Source organism: Manis pentadactyla, chromosome 14, assembly GCF_030020395.1.
Source record: "Manis pentadactyla isolate mManPen7 chromosome 14, mManPen7.hap1, whole genome shotgun sequence".
NCBI lineage: Eukaryota > Metazoa > Chordata > Mammalia > Pholidota > Manidae > Manis > Manis pentadactyla.
The window spans coordinates 21,198,958-21,212,267 of NC_080032.1; the positions used below are offsets into that span (position 1 = coordinate 21,198,958).

A 13,310-nucleotide genomic window follows, 5' to 3' on the forward strand; every position below is an offset into this window, starting at 1 on the left:
TAGTCTCTTAATAGATATTTTTTAAAATATTGTACATTCACAAAGTATTTTAGAGTTAGAACTTACTAGCAAATTTGGATTTTAACCTTCAAAAGTAGGCATAGGCATTTGAAACTGGGCAAAAGGAATGAAATTATAACACTGCTCCTGTGATGGGGGAGGGGATGGGGTGGTACTTAGCAAGTCACTTTACCTCAGTTTCTCCTCTATCCTTCTCAGATCCTTTGTATAAAAGACTTTGGTTCTGGTGAACTGGAGAACAACTAAATGCACAGCAGCCTTTCTTTATAGGGAGAAGTTCCTACAAGAAGTGAATTCTCTTATTCAGAAACCGTTACACCCACTGGCTAAAACAAAGACATTAGTGAAGAGTTTGATGAACCGAGCTGAGCTGTTGCTACACGTCACCATCGCGGCCCAGTCTGGCCTCACCAGAAGCATCTCAGGGACCCCTGCAGAAACACCGGGTACTGCTCAGAGCCAGCCCTGCACAGCTTCTTTGCACTGGTCTCTTCATAAGATATACATCAGCTACTGAAAAAAAAATCAGTCTTGTGTACTCCTACAATGGGAAAAAAAGGGAATTCAACATTTTTTCTTTTGCCTCTCACTTTGTTTAGCCAAGAAATACTTCTCATTGAATTCATGTCGTGTTTGTGAGTCAACTGAGCATCAGGGCTGGCTTCTCTCCTGCATTCAGTTTTTCTTAGGAGCATCTCAGGAGTCCAGTGACATGTATTTTTACAATCCAGGGCCCCTTATTTTTAGTTTATGGTTTTGCATTTTCATAGTATCATAGGTAATTAGGTAGTTAACATTGTGAATCTTGTAATGCATCATATTTTCCTCTTCAAGCTGAGTTTGCATTTCATTTTTAGTAATTATGTGGAACCTTCTAGCATGAATTTCCACTACCAATTTTTTTCCTGGTTACATTTCCACTGTCAGCCTGAAAATGCATTTCTTGGGGAAATCAGTGAATGCTCTTAAGCCACATCCACAGCATAGGGCATAGCTCATAACAGCAAGGGTTAATTCCTACTCGAGAGAACTTGTTGAATAAACATGTTTGTGAATGAAAGACTGCAGTTACCTAGCCCTACTACCCAATGGACACTGTCAAGCAAGCAAACCTGTTTTCATCCCAGCTTATTGCTCAGGGCCTGCTCACTTGGGAGAGAAATCTAGGATGATTCCCAGGTTTCTGACCCCAGTGATAGGATACCATTCCCTGAGCCTATCAGGGGAAGCATGCACCTCTACATCCCTGGCTAATTAAAGGTCCCATATAAAGACCACTCAGTAAGGCTGGTGACACTTTCTAAGAGGCTCTTGGCATTGGAGATCATGAACCAGTAGTTTCCTGAGAGAGAACATCATGCTCAAAAATTATAATTTTTATAGATTGAAGCTGTGTAACCATCCTTAAGACAGATTCAAAAGGACCTCTTCTCTACTTTCTTAACATTTTTTTCTTAGCTGATCTTTACATGTAAGTTATGTCATCTTCCATTAAAATGTTCTTTTGTAAAATAACTATTTCCCTGGATAGGGTTAAGAAATATACCTTACAGGAAGGGCCTGTCAGTTTCTAGCTCAAGTGTTAGATTTACTCACACCAACTATGATCAACAAACAACATTAAGTCAGCTAAAAAAAAATCTAGGATTAAAGGGGGAACGAAGGCCATCCCTGAAAAATGAAACATATCTCGATTTATTTGAATAAAGAAATTTTTGCTTCCAGAAATTACTTTCTCCATTTGCTCTTGCTTTTTACAATGTTCGTATTAGAGTGAGCATTGATAGTTTATGAAACTAGATGAATTTTCAGCCTTTCTGTGGAAGCCCAATTTAATAAAAAGGTTTTGGTTTTTCAAGCTAAAATAACTTTTAGCCTAATATCTAAGTTAAAAGAAATTGGCCTAAAAGTCATGAGTATCTCGTTGGTGGCTGATGTCACAGAAAGCAAAGACCCTCGCAGACTGTTGGTAGTTCCATGGTACATTTAGCTCATGCCGCTGGCCTTACAAACTGGGTAACAGGTTAAGTCAACCTTTTTCTTCCTTTCTGTTCCAGCTTGTAAATCAGCTTCGGAAACAAAGGTGATCTCTCCTGCTGTGCGGCAGCCTGTTTTTCTTCGCAGCATGTCAGCTCCTTCTGACCTGGAAATGATTGGTAATGAAGATTTGGAATTTACTAGAGCAAATCAGAGGTAAATGGATAATGGCCAAGCTTGGGTTCCCTTGTGCAGCTGAATGCATTCATCAGAACCCTCCCTGAGTGGTGTCTTGTGCTGCTCATCTAAGGGTGTTCTGTGTTTCTGTAGGCGGCGCCATGTGACCAGCCACCGCAGCAGCTCCTTTACCCTCCTGCAGTCATTGGCCATCGAGGACAGCAGGGACAAGCCAACCTACAGTGTCCTGCTGGGGCAGCTGTTTGCTTTCATCGGCACCAACCCCGACCAAGCCGTAGGTCACGTTTTGCCAACTGTAGATGGATAGCACCTCACAGACGTGGGGCCCTGCCAGGTAGCAGGGGTCAGGTGTGCTTCCTTCTCATGTGTTTCAGGTGTCCAGCAGCAGCTTCCTTTTGGCTGCTCAGACAAGGTGGCGGCGGGGGAACACTCGCAAGCAGGCCCTGGTGCACATGCGGGAGCTGCTGACAGCTGCTGTGCGTGTCGGGGGAGTGACGCATCTCGTGGGTCCAGTGACTATGGTCCTTCAGGGAGGACCCAGGTCAGTTGTTTCTGTTAGTTTATACTGTCCTATCTGGAATGGTCAAAAGCTGTCCCAAAGATTATTCTTGGTACCGAATCTTGGTCAGTGGTATTTGCTAAGGTTTCCCCCTAAAATATTATTTTAATTTTTATAAAAGTGTTACATGATTTTAAAAAGAATCAGTATATATAATAGAAAGAATCTTTACTCACTTTCCCCTCCTAATTCCACTCTTGTTAAGATCTTGTTGTATAAACTACACATACATAAATAGTTCTTTAATTCTATTTGTACACACATAAGTGTATATGTGTGTGATTTTTTTTTTCTCAACTTAGATATTCAGCATGCCTTACTATAATCAGAGCTGTTTTGCTCAGTATATCTTGGATGTCTCTACCTTTTCGTGTCAATACATACAGATCTATTTTATAGTTTTTAAGAACTTCATGGACCTCCTTTTATGGATGGTTATATTTTACTTAATCCCCTACTGCTGGACACATAGGTTCTTTCTTCTTTCTCGCCTTCCTTTCTTCCTTCGGTTTTGTTTTTGAAGTAACAATAGTGCTGCAGTCAACATCCTTATATCTCTATTTTTGTATACTTTGTGCTTATTTTTAATGGATCAATTTCTAAAAACATAATTGTAGATACTAACTTTGAAGAAGGTTTTATAATTTATTTGTGAGGAGTTTTTCTATGCTAGTTTTCACTGGGCTTCAAAGATCTTCAAATAGATACAGAAAAGGAATTTTCCACAAGTCCTGGATTGGAACTGCTAGAGGCTACTTGTATCTCCTGGCAACTCTGTGAGGAATTCTGGCCGACCAGCAGAGGACAGTGGCTGAAGGAGAATGTCTTAAGAAGAGCTAGTAAGGATATCTTGAGAAGTTTCTGTGTCAGTTAGGAGAGGCCAAGTTACTCTTTGGAAACAACTCCAAAAACACAGTGGCTTACAAAACAAAATTGTAGTTCTTGCTCGTGTCCAGTGCAGGTGGATCTTGACTCGTGATAATCACAAAGAGCCCAGGACAGAGGAGGAGACCGCCATGTCGGTAACTGGCAGTCCCTTGTCAGAGCTTTGGCTCGCTGGCCGGACTAGTCACGTACCCAGCCAACCACAGGGCTGCCCAGGAGGCATAGTGAGTAACACTAATGACCACCACAGCTTACTTCCAGAATAAATTCTAATAACACTGGCAGCATTATTCCTTTCCCCTCAGTTACCAATGTCATAAGTCAAACATTTGAAAAAATGCAGAAAATCTCAAAGTATAAGATAAAAAACACCTGTATATCCAGCATCTTCAGATAAAACTGATAAACATTTTGATATATTTGTTTGGTCTTTATTCTAACCATAGACATCTCCTATAATGTTTTTAGTGCTTATATAGCACTGCATCATATATATATTTTTTTTTTTTAGGTAATTATTTTTTATTGAAGGGTAGTTGACGCACAGTATTACATTACATTAGTTTCAAGTGTACAACACAGTGATAAAACATTTATATACATAATTCTAGGTTCCAGCTATCACCCTACCAAGCTGTTACAATATCTTGACTATATTCCTTATGCTATATATTACATCCCGGTTACTTATTTATTTTACCATTGGAAGTCTGTCCTTTTTTTTTTTTTTTTTGTGAGGGCATCTCTCATATTTACTGATCAAATGGTTGTTAACGACAATAAAATTCTGTATAGGGGAGTCAATGCTCAATGCACAATCATTAATCCACCCCAAGCCTAATTTTCGTCAGTCTCCAATCTTCTGAGGCATAACAAACAAGTTCTTACATGGAGAACAAATTCTTACATAATGAATAAGTTACATAGGGAACAGTACAAGGGCAGTCATCACAGAAACTTTCGGTTTTGCTCATGCATTATGAACTCTAAACAGTCAGTTCAAATATGAATACTCATTTGGTTTTTATACTTGATTTATATGTGGATACCACATTTCTCTCTTTATTATTATTATTTTTAATAAAATGCTGAAGTGGTAGGTAGATACAAGATAAAGGTAGAAAACATAGTTTAGTGTTGTAAGAGAGCAAATGTAGATGATCAGGTGTGTGCCTGTAGACTATGTGTTAATCCAAGCTAGACAAGGGCAATAAAACATCCACGTATGCAGAAGGTTTCTCTCAGAACGGGGGGATGAGGTTCTAAGCCTCACCTCTGTTGATCCCCAATTTCTCACCTGATGACCCCCCTGCGACTGTGCCTGTCTTAGGTTGTTCCTCCCTTGAGGAATCTTACCCGTCTCTGGCTAACCAGTCATCTTCCAGGGCCATACAGGGAAATGTAAAGTTGGTAAGTGAGAGAGAAGCCTTATTGTTTGAAATGGTTAGCTTTTTACTTCTTTGCATATTTATGCCCTGTGGCTTCTATGCCCAGCATTTGTCTTGAGGTATCTTTACCACTTGGAAGAATTATGATACTCGGTAAATTTGATATGAGGCACGAATTCTATTTAAGGGTTGTAATTAGGAAGGAAGAAGAAAAGCTATAGAAGTAGCAGGCGGAAGAAAACATGGGAAGATTGATTATTTCTTTGACATATCTTCTTGTAGAGTAACTTCAGCATGTATAGGTTTTAAGCTACTACTTAAATTGCGCACACACATTAACATAATAGGAGTATAGTTACATAACCAAAGCATATCTGTAACTACCAGCCATCTCCAGTGAAACCAAGAAAACCAGTTAGGCACCTTAGGCATTTGTGAAAACTTATCTATGCTATGGTGGATATTGTCCAACTGAACTTGAACAGTCTGAGAGAAATCAGACAAATTAAAACAACCCATTCCTGGGGAATGTTCACATCCCTTATGTTCTTTTAACAGTAAATAGTCTGTAGTTGTAAGATTTTGGAGCGCTATAATTTGCACTTCTCCTAATTCTTGGTTGAGTTCCAACAGTATAGATCCAGTCAAATTTGTTGTTTTACTGTATGCACAGGCCAGCTTAGATATCTCCTTCATTCCCATGGCAAGTCCAGGAGCTGGTGGGATGAGTGCATCTACAGCTGTAGCAGTGCGTGGATCTTTGTTGGGGTTTTTTGATGATCATCTTCTGGCATGAGTCTTCCAGAGAGTGCTGATGTTGGAAGTTCTCTTTCATATCGTATCTTAGTTCATTTTCGGGGTAGCCCAATTAGGCTTTGATCTTCTGTATAAACGCGAACAGACCCTTTGCCTACACTTTTATATGCCCTTTATACCTTGTGTAGAACTCATTGGAGGTTACCACCCAGGAACTGCCCTTTTTTGTTTTGTTTTGTTTTGTTTTGTTTTTGGTATCACTAATCTACACTTACATGACGAATATTATGTTTACTAGGCTCTCCCCTATACCAGGTCTCCCCTATAAACCCCTTTACAGTCACTGTCCATCAGCATAGCAAAATGTTCTAGAATCACTACTTGCCTTCTCTGTGTTGTACAGCCCTCCCTTTTCTCCTACCCCCCCATGCATGTTAATCTTAATACCCCCCTACTTCTCCCCCCCCTTATCCCTCCCTACCCACCCATCCTCCCCAGTTGCATCATATTTCTGAACCCTTATCAAGCCATTTCCCTATTTTTAAAATCTTAGGTGTTATTTATTTATTTTTGCTATTAGAAGAAATATTGTGTTGCATATCTTTGTAGGTAAATCTGGATAGTGCCACTTCTCAATTATTGTTAGTTGCTACACAGTCTCTCCTGGGTTGTGTTTTTACATTGGGAAAGTGTTATTTCATATCAACTGGATTCTCATTATTGCTAATAATAAGAGTGTGAACTTCAAAAGGATACTTAGCTAATCTTTTGGGGCCTTGTTTTTTCATTAGTAGAATTGCATTTACAGTATTGACTGCTGCATGGGATATTGTAGATGTGTCTCAAATAACTTTTTCATTGTGAAAGAAGTTTGGGAAACATTGGGTACTATTCTCTTGCTCATAGAAATTCTGTGGACTTCAACCTTATACTCCTGTAGTAGGGAACCCTGCTATTAACTTCACCAAACCTAGGATTTCCCAGTGTGAGGCACATTTAGAAATCCTGCCCCACAGTCTTCTGTGGTCCTGCTGTTTGGGAAACCCTGATGATCTCTGAGATCCCTTCAGTTCTGGACTCACCTGGACACTCGGGTTTCTCAGAACTCCCCTGCTCTCATGTTCACTATTCCTATTCTTGACTGGCTTCTGGAAGCCTGAGCTTTCTTTCTGTTCCATAGAATTGAAGAACTAACCTGCGGTGGGATGGTCGAGCAGGTCCAGGAAGCCTTTGGCGAGACCATGACCTCTGTGGTGTCTTTGTGTGCTCGTTACCCTATTGCATGTGCAAATAGCATTGGCCTCTTGTGTACCATACCTTACACCAGGTAAGCAAGGAGGTGCTTTTTACTGTACATAAATTACACTGCAATGCAGTTGATTATGAATATTTTTTAATTTAAAAAATTGGAGTTTTTTGCTTTGATTATCCAGTGACACTATCACTCTGGATTAAGTGAATGTGCCAACTGATGGACATCTAGAGTGACTCTGCAGACTTCTTAATGAGTTCCTACATGTTCACAAATGGCCGTTAGAGATTATGTCACATTGTCAATATGGGGAGATTCGGAGGAAAGAAAAAGTCTCTAGGAAATTACTTATATTTTCTGCATATGCACATCTGTTTCCTCTCTTGGTCACTTGATTAATATAGTTGGAAGATGTTAAGCACTCAGGAAGTCATTCTTTGAATCCCCTTGTGATAAAATATGTAGTTTTTTCCCTATTCTGGCAACCTAGAGTTGATTCTATCGGTTTTTACTTTGCTGTTCTATATGAACAAACTGGAACTTAAGTTCCTTATTTATGAAGGATATCCTAATCCTAAAAAGATTTCTGTGTTCAGTTATACATGGTGGTATCCTAAGTTGCAGGCAAAGAACTATACCAACGTGGTTCATTCCTTTTGGAAATCTGAATCTTAAGTAAGGTCCTTGAGAGTTGGTCAGTCACGTTTTGTTGTGCCACCCTTTCTGCCTGGCCCAGGAGTGAAGAGAAGTGCCTGGTTCGCAGTGGCCTTGTTCAGCTCATGGACCGACTGTGTAGCTTGAGCAGTCAGACAGAGTCCAGCTCCAGTGAGAAACAAACCAAGAAGCAGAAGGTCGCCACCATGGCCTGGGCAGCCTTCCAGGTGCTTGCCAACCGCTGTGTCGAGTGGGAAAAAGAAGAGGGTAAGAAGCAGGGCTTGTTTCTAGAGCTTACTGATTACTTCTGTTGTCATGTTTAAGTCTTGTTGCTGGGTGGCAGAAAGACAGGCTGTATTAAATTGCATAATCAGATGGGTTGCATCAGTTAATGATTTATTTGATGAGCACCTCTTCATCAGCATGGTTCATAATGTTCATAGAACATTTATAGCTATACCATGACATTAAATGATACCCTAACCTGGAAAGCATTACGCTAAGTGAAATAAGCCAGGCACATAAAGGCAGATAGTGAATGATCTCACTTATATGTGGAATCTAAAAAACCAAACTCATAGAAACAGAATAGAACAGTGGTTCCCAGGGGTTGTGGGGAGGGAGAGATGGGGAAATGTTGGTCAAATGGACAAGCTTTCTGCTGTAAGATGGGTAAGTAAGTTCTGGGGGTATAATGTACAGCATGGTGACTATAGTTAGTGCTGTATTGCATACTTGAAAGTTGCTAAGAGAGTCAATCCTAAGATTTTACCCACACACAAATACACACAGAGGTGACTGAGGAGATAGATGTAGTAACTAATTTGATTGTGGCAATCAGTTCACAATATATATGTATATTCAATCCTCACACTGTATACCTTTTAAAAAATTCACAATCTAATTGTACACAATCTAGTTGTGCTAGATTTTAGCTTTTATTTGTCAGTCAATCCCCAGTAAAGCTGGAGGGGAGAGGGTGATGACCACCCAGATGGAGTATGGTGGCCCCAGTAATTGAAGATACCTTTCATTGCCTTCTTGTCAACACTGCTGACAGGCTTCGAGTGAATATTGTTATGAAATGGTTTTTCAGTTGCATTTTTGAGGTGCTATTTCCAAATGATGTTTCCAGTTACAAATCCTATTTAAAAAGTAAACTTGAAGGATAATTTTTCCACAGTATCCCAGGTCTGTGTATAAAGCTAGTTTGTTTGTTTATTCACTTAAGATGCATTTTATTGTCTTGAGAGCCAGGCATTAGATGAGGAAGACATTGTTCCTCCCCTTAAGAATATGGTCCAGTGGAGAAATAGACCAATGAGCAAATAATTCCAGTGTAACCAGTGCTGTAATTACGGTGCATAGGAAGTGCTGTGGGAAGAGAAGTTCCTACAGAGCAGCTGTGCTAGGGGTCAGGCAAAGCTTCCCAAAGAAGGTGACATGTAAGTTATCCTAGAAGGACAGAGAAGACTTCCATGCAGGATAAGTAGTGTGTGTAGGCACAGGGATCCAGGAGAGCATGGGAAGTCCAAGAAATGACAAATAATGCTTGTAGCTTCCACAAGAGATTGCTACAAGAGATGGTGGTATGGGGTGGGGTGGGGGGGCCTCTGGAACTAAAGTGAAAATGGAAAGATCCGAAAAGGTATTTCATTGTGTTTGAGAGGAGGTAGGGTATAAGGTAAAAATCAAGATGCTTTCATCTCAGTAAAATGATGTTTCTTTCCTATTGAAGTATATTCCTTGGGTTTGTGTGAATTATATTCAGTTTTAATGAATAATAATGTCTTTCCCCAACATTGAGCTGTTTATCAAGTTACTTATATGCATATGTTATCCAATGAGGAGACATAATTGGATGGCTAATGAAATCCTGAGCAAGTTTAAAAAAAACTGGGCCAGTGGAGGGCTTAATCCAGGGAGGCTGAGAGGGAGGGCCCGGGATGTCTGCAGGCTGGCCATGGCTTCCTTGGGCCTTCACTGTGCTTTCTGTAACTCTGAAGGTGGCTCCACAGAGGCTGTGCACTCAGGCCTGGCCCGTCAGGTGTCCAGCCTTCTCACGAACCATCTTGCCCGAGCTACTGAGTGCTGTGGCAACCAGGCTGCTGGGAACGATGCTCTCCAGGACGTCCTCAGTCTTCTCAATGATCTCTCAAGGTACAGAAGGCCCCTCTGGAGCCTGGGGATGAGATGGCTTTCCTCTTGAGTGACTGGGGTTCCCTTGGGTGGTGGCTGTCTTTTGAAACATCTAAATTACTAGGCTGTTCTCACATGCTCCTGCCTCAATAAAAATAGTAGAGAATCAAGTCACTGAGAAATAGTATTTAGTTCCAAAATGTGAGGATTATTTAAGTGAATGTCTACATCATGAAATAATATATTATCACTTGTTTAGTACTTGGCTGGCAACAGCTGCTGGCCTTTCAAGTTGATGCAGTTGCATTTGTCAACCAAAAATGCTTGCTCTCACTATAGCAAGATTACAGAATAATCAGCCAGGACTTGTCGTTAACTGGCTTTCTCATGCTGTGACTTTGAAAGATGTTGTGTGGCGGTTTAATACCACCATGTGAGAGCCATGAGGCCCGCATAAGCCACATAAGCTTGTCCACATGAGGCTGCTTGTGCTCTGTCTTCTGCTGGACTGTATGCTTTCTTCTTAGTGAGACGTAACAGGTTCGACTGTGGCAGAGCCCAGCTCATTGAGGCCTGCACAGCACTCTGATACCTGGTCTAAAAGCGCTCCTTAAGAAGGGGTAGAAGACTTCACTGGAAGGCTCCTACTTTGAGTTGCTAAGTCTTGGTGGGCTGCGAATCAGGCAGAACTATGGGATCTCAGTTAGGTAAATGTGAGGGATCAGAAAATACTCCAAAACTTTTCTTTTTAAGTAGTATTGGTCAAGTGGGAGCTTTTGTCAGATACTTACAAAAAACCTTAGTTCTCCTTCTTAAAAAACAGTGACAAATCCATGTCTTCCTCATGAACTCTGAAGTCATTAGTGTGATTAACCTCATTTAGAGAGGTTTTGCTTCTCAAAGTCTAGAGACCGACATTGCCAGCTCTGTGTACCTTTCCTTCCTCCTTTTCCAGGAGTCACATAGGTAAAGCCATCCTGAGCCAGCCAGCTTGTGTATCCAAACTTCTCTCCCTGCTGCTTGACCAGCGCCCGTCTCCAAAGCTGGTCCTTATCATTCTCCAGCTGTGCCGGGCAGCCCTCCCGCTCATGAGCGTCGAAGATTGTGGAAACGTGGAGCTCCCGCCGTGGAGCTACTCTGTTCCCTCCCTAAACAGTGAGCAGGAAGATCCCAGCGACCCAGCATCCAAGATCGCTTCGTTACTCTTGGCAAAGCTGGCAGATTATGTGGTCCCAGGTGAGCAGGTCGTGGACGGGAGAATGGTGGTGAGTTGCCCGCTTCCTGGGGACAGTCAAGACTGAGCTTTTGCTTGTCCCCGACTATGGTTGTGCTTCCCGTCAGAAAAGAGAGGGAGAAGGGCCACGGGCCATAGGGGAAGAGAGGGAGGAGGAGAGATTCCAAAGCCAGTGTTCTCCCTGGGCAGGAGCTGCACAAACATCACAGCTGTTTCTCTGTTTGTGTAAAGGGTGTCAGACAGTTCTTTCTCCAACTGCTTCTGAACCTGACACCACATTGGCAAAAACCAGTCCCAAGAGTTCTTTAAAAGGAGATAAAGATCCTGGGGAAGAGAGTGAAGCAGTGGATGGCAAGCTTTCCATCTTCATCCACAAGCGGGAAGACCAGTCATCCCATGAAGTTCTGCAGCCACTGCTAAGGTGAGCGGCCACTGTAAAAGCTACACGCCGTCAGGCTCTAGCCCTGTCGCAGGCACTGTGATGAGGAAGCCCCTTATGTAAACCAGCTGGCTCAGCCCTCTTGACAGCCCTAAGAGTGCACTGCCATTACTGTCAGCCCTGTTGTTCCACATGGAGAAACTGAAGCACAGCTAAAACACAGGCACAGGCCTCACTGACCACAGAACCCAAGCTCTTAAACACAGCTCTGTACTGTCTCTCCAAACCCAACAGGGAGCAGAAGCCCTGCTGAGATTGTATTGTTCATGTTCAGTGGAGAGTGTACGGTGTGACTGAGGCTCTGAGAAGGGAGACTGCAGCTTGGTGTCCAGTTAGTGGTACCCTTCAGCCACTGGTATATTTAGGGATACCTTTGGCTATGCAGTGGAGAAATAAGAGAAACACTTTTAAGTCTTTAAGTCATTGAAATATGAGTGGTATGAGGGCTCAACAAGGAGGTAAAAATATAATTATTGTCCCGATGACAAACCTATGGGCACTGTTAATGGGATCCTGGCCAATGGGAAGGCCTGCCACAGAACACAAAGGGATTTTAGAACAGGTGGTCATGTCTCAGATGTTCGAAGAGTCCTCACTTCAAATAAAGATTTGATGATGGTGTCATCCTCCTAACTGAGTCCCTTGTCTGCATCCTGGTGACTGAAAGCATTAATGGGCTATTGGCATACACTAAGCAGGGACAGGGCAGGCCAGGCCAGTGCTTAGATGAATAAATCTCTGAGGAACATTCTTGGGTGTTGCAAAATGCCACAGTGCAAGTTTGGTAAAAGATATTTTGGAGATACAGGTTGTCCAGGAGGCAGAAGCAGCTGAATTATTAGAGAGGAAGGTCTAGTCGTTCACACTAGGCATCAAATCCATGCTGTTATTAAAGTCCCCTCATTTGGGGATTTAGAAAGTTTACTGAGTGCCTTCTGTGTGTCCAGCCTTTACTTTATTATAGATTCATATTTGTGATTTTGTTCAGCTCTTTTGTTTTACAGCATTTCATGCAGGTTTTAAATTATCATTACAACTCTAAAAAAGTGCTGCTATTCTGACCCCTAAAAGTGCTGTAATTAAACAATAATAAATAATTTCCTTTTTGAAAATTTGAGCTTCATGGTGGATTTTAAAAGCCTATTGTAGCATATAATGGTGGCATGACCATTACTGGGTTGCCTCACAGCATTCAGCCCCACTGTGGCCATGCCTGTAAGATTGTCACTGCCCTTTGCTTCCCTCTGTAGTAGCTCAGAAGGACGGCCGTTCCGACTTGGTACTGGTGCCAACATGGAGAAAGTTGTGAAGATGGATCGAGACATGACCAAGGTAATAAGGAGACAAGACCCACAATTACAGAACATTTGTCATGCTTCAGGTTTTTAGGATAAATTTTTAAAAATTAACTCAAGTTCTCACAAAGAGGAAGGGTGAGAAATTAAGTCAGTGGCTTGGCTTGAGGCCATTTTCAAGAGAACTAGTCAGAAGCAATTTGTTATGAATGTCAAAATGTAAGAGGGAACTCTTGGTTTTGACCTAGAAAGTTTTTCTCAGCTCTGTTAAGAAAGTTTTACAGCCTAAAAATACTTTAAAAATGGTAATAGGTAAAAGGTTAAAAGAATAATAATAGATAATAAGAAGTAAAGCTCACTAGCCCATAAATATATAAAAATATGCCAGGCTCACAAATTACACAAAAAAATAAAGGAATAAAAACAACAGAAATGTAGCATTTTTCACCAGTCACACAGATGAAGTTAAGAAAGATTGATGGTGCCCATTATTGTCAAGGTGAAGGTAAATAA

At 41.5% G+C, this 13,310-nt stretch overlaps 1 protein-coding gene across 5 annotated transcripts in view; it reads left to right on the forward strand.

The window, feature by feature from the left end:
• The window catches only part of HECTD4 (HECT domain E3 ubiquitin protein ligase 4), a 177,916-nt gene that overhangs the window by 110,261 nt on the left and 54,345 nt on the right, over positions 1-13,310 (forward strand). For all 5 annotated transcript variants that reach the window (XM_036929526.2, XM_036929522.2, XM_036929524.2 and 2 more), the window contains exons 29-38: positions 292-467; positions 2,079-2,214; positions 2,329-2,470; positions 2,571-2,737; positions 6,965-7,111; positions 7,773-7,957; positions 9,697-9,850; positions 10,785-11,065; positions 11,295-11,484; positions 12,753-12,834. In XM_036929526.2, the coding sequence (XP_036785421.2) occupies positions 292-467; positions 2,079-2,214; positions 2,329-2,470; positions 2,571-2,737; positions 6,965-7,111; positions 7,773-7,957; positions 9,697-9,850; positions 10,785-11,065; positions 11,295-11,484; positions 12,753-12,834 (1,660 nt within the window). The remainder of the gene's footprint in view (positions 1-291; positions 468-2,078; positions 2,215-2,328; positions 2,471-2,570; positions 2,738-6,964; positions 7,112-7,772; positions 7,958-9,696; positions 9,851-10,784; positions 11,066-11,294; positions 11,485-12,752; positions 12,835-13,310) is intronic.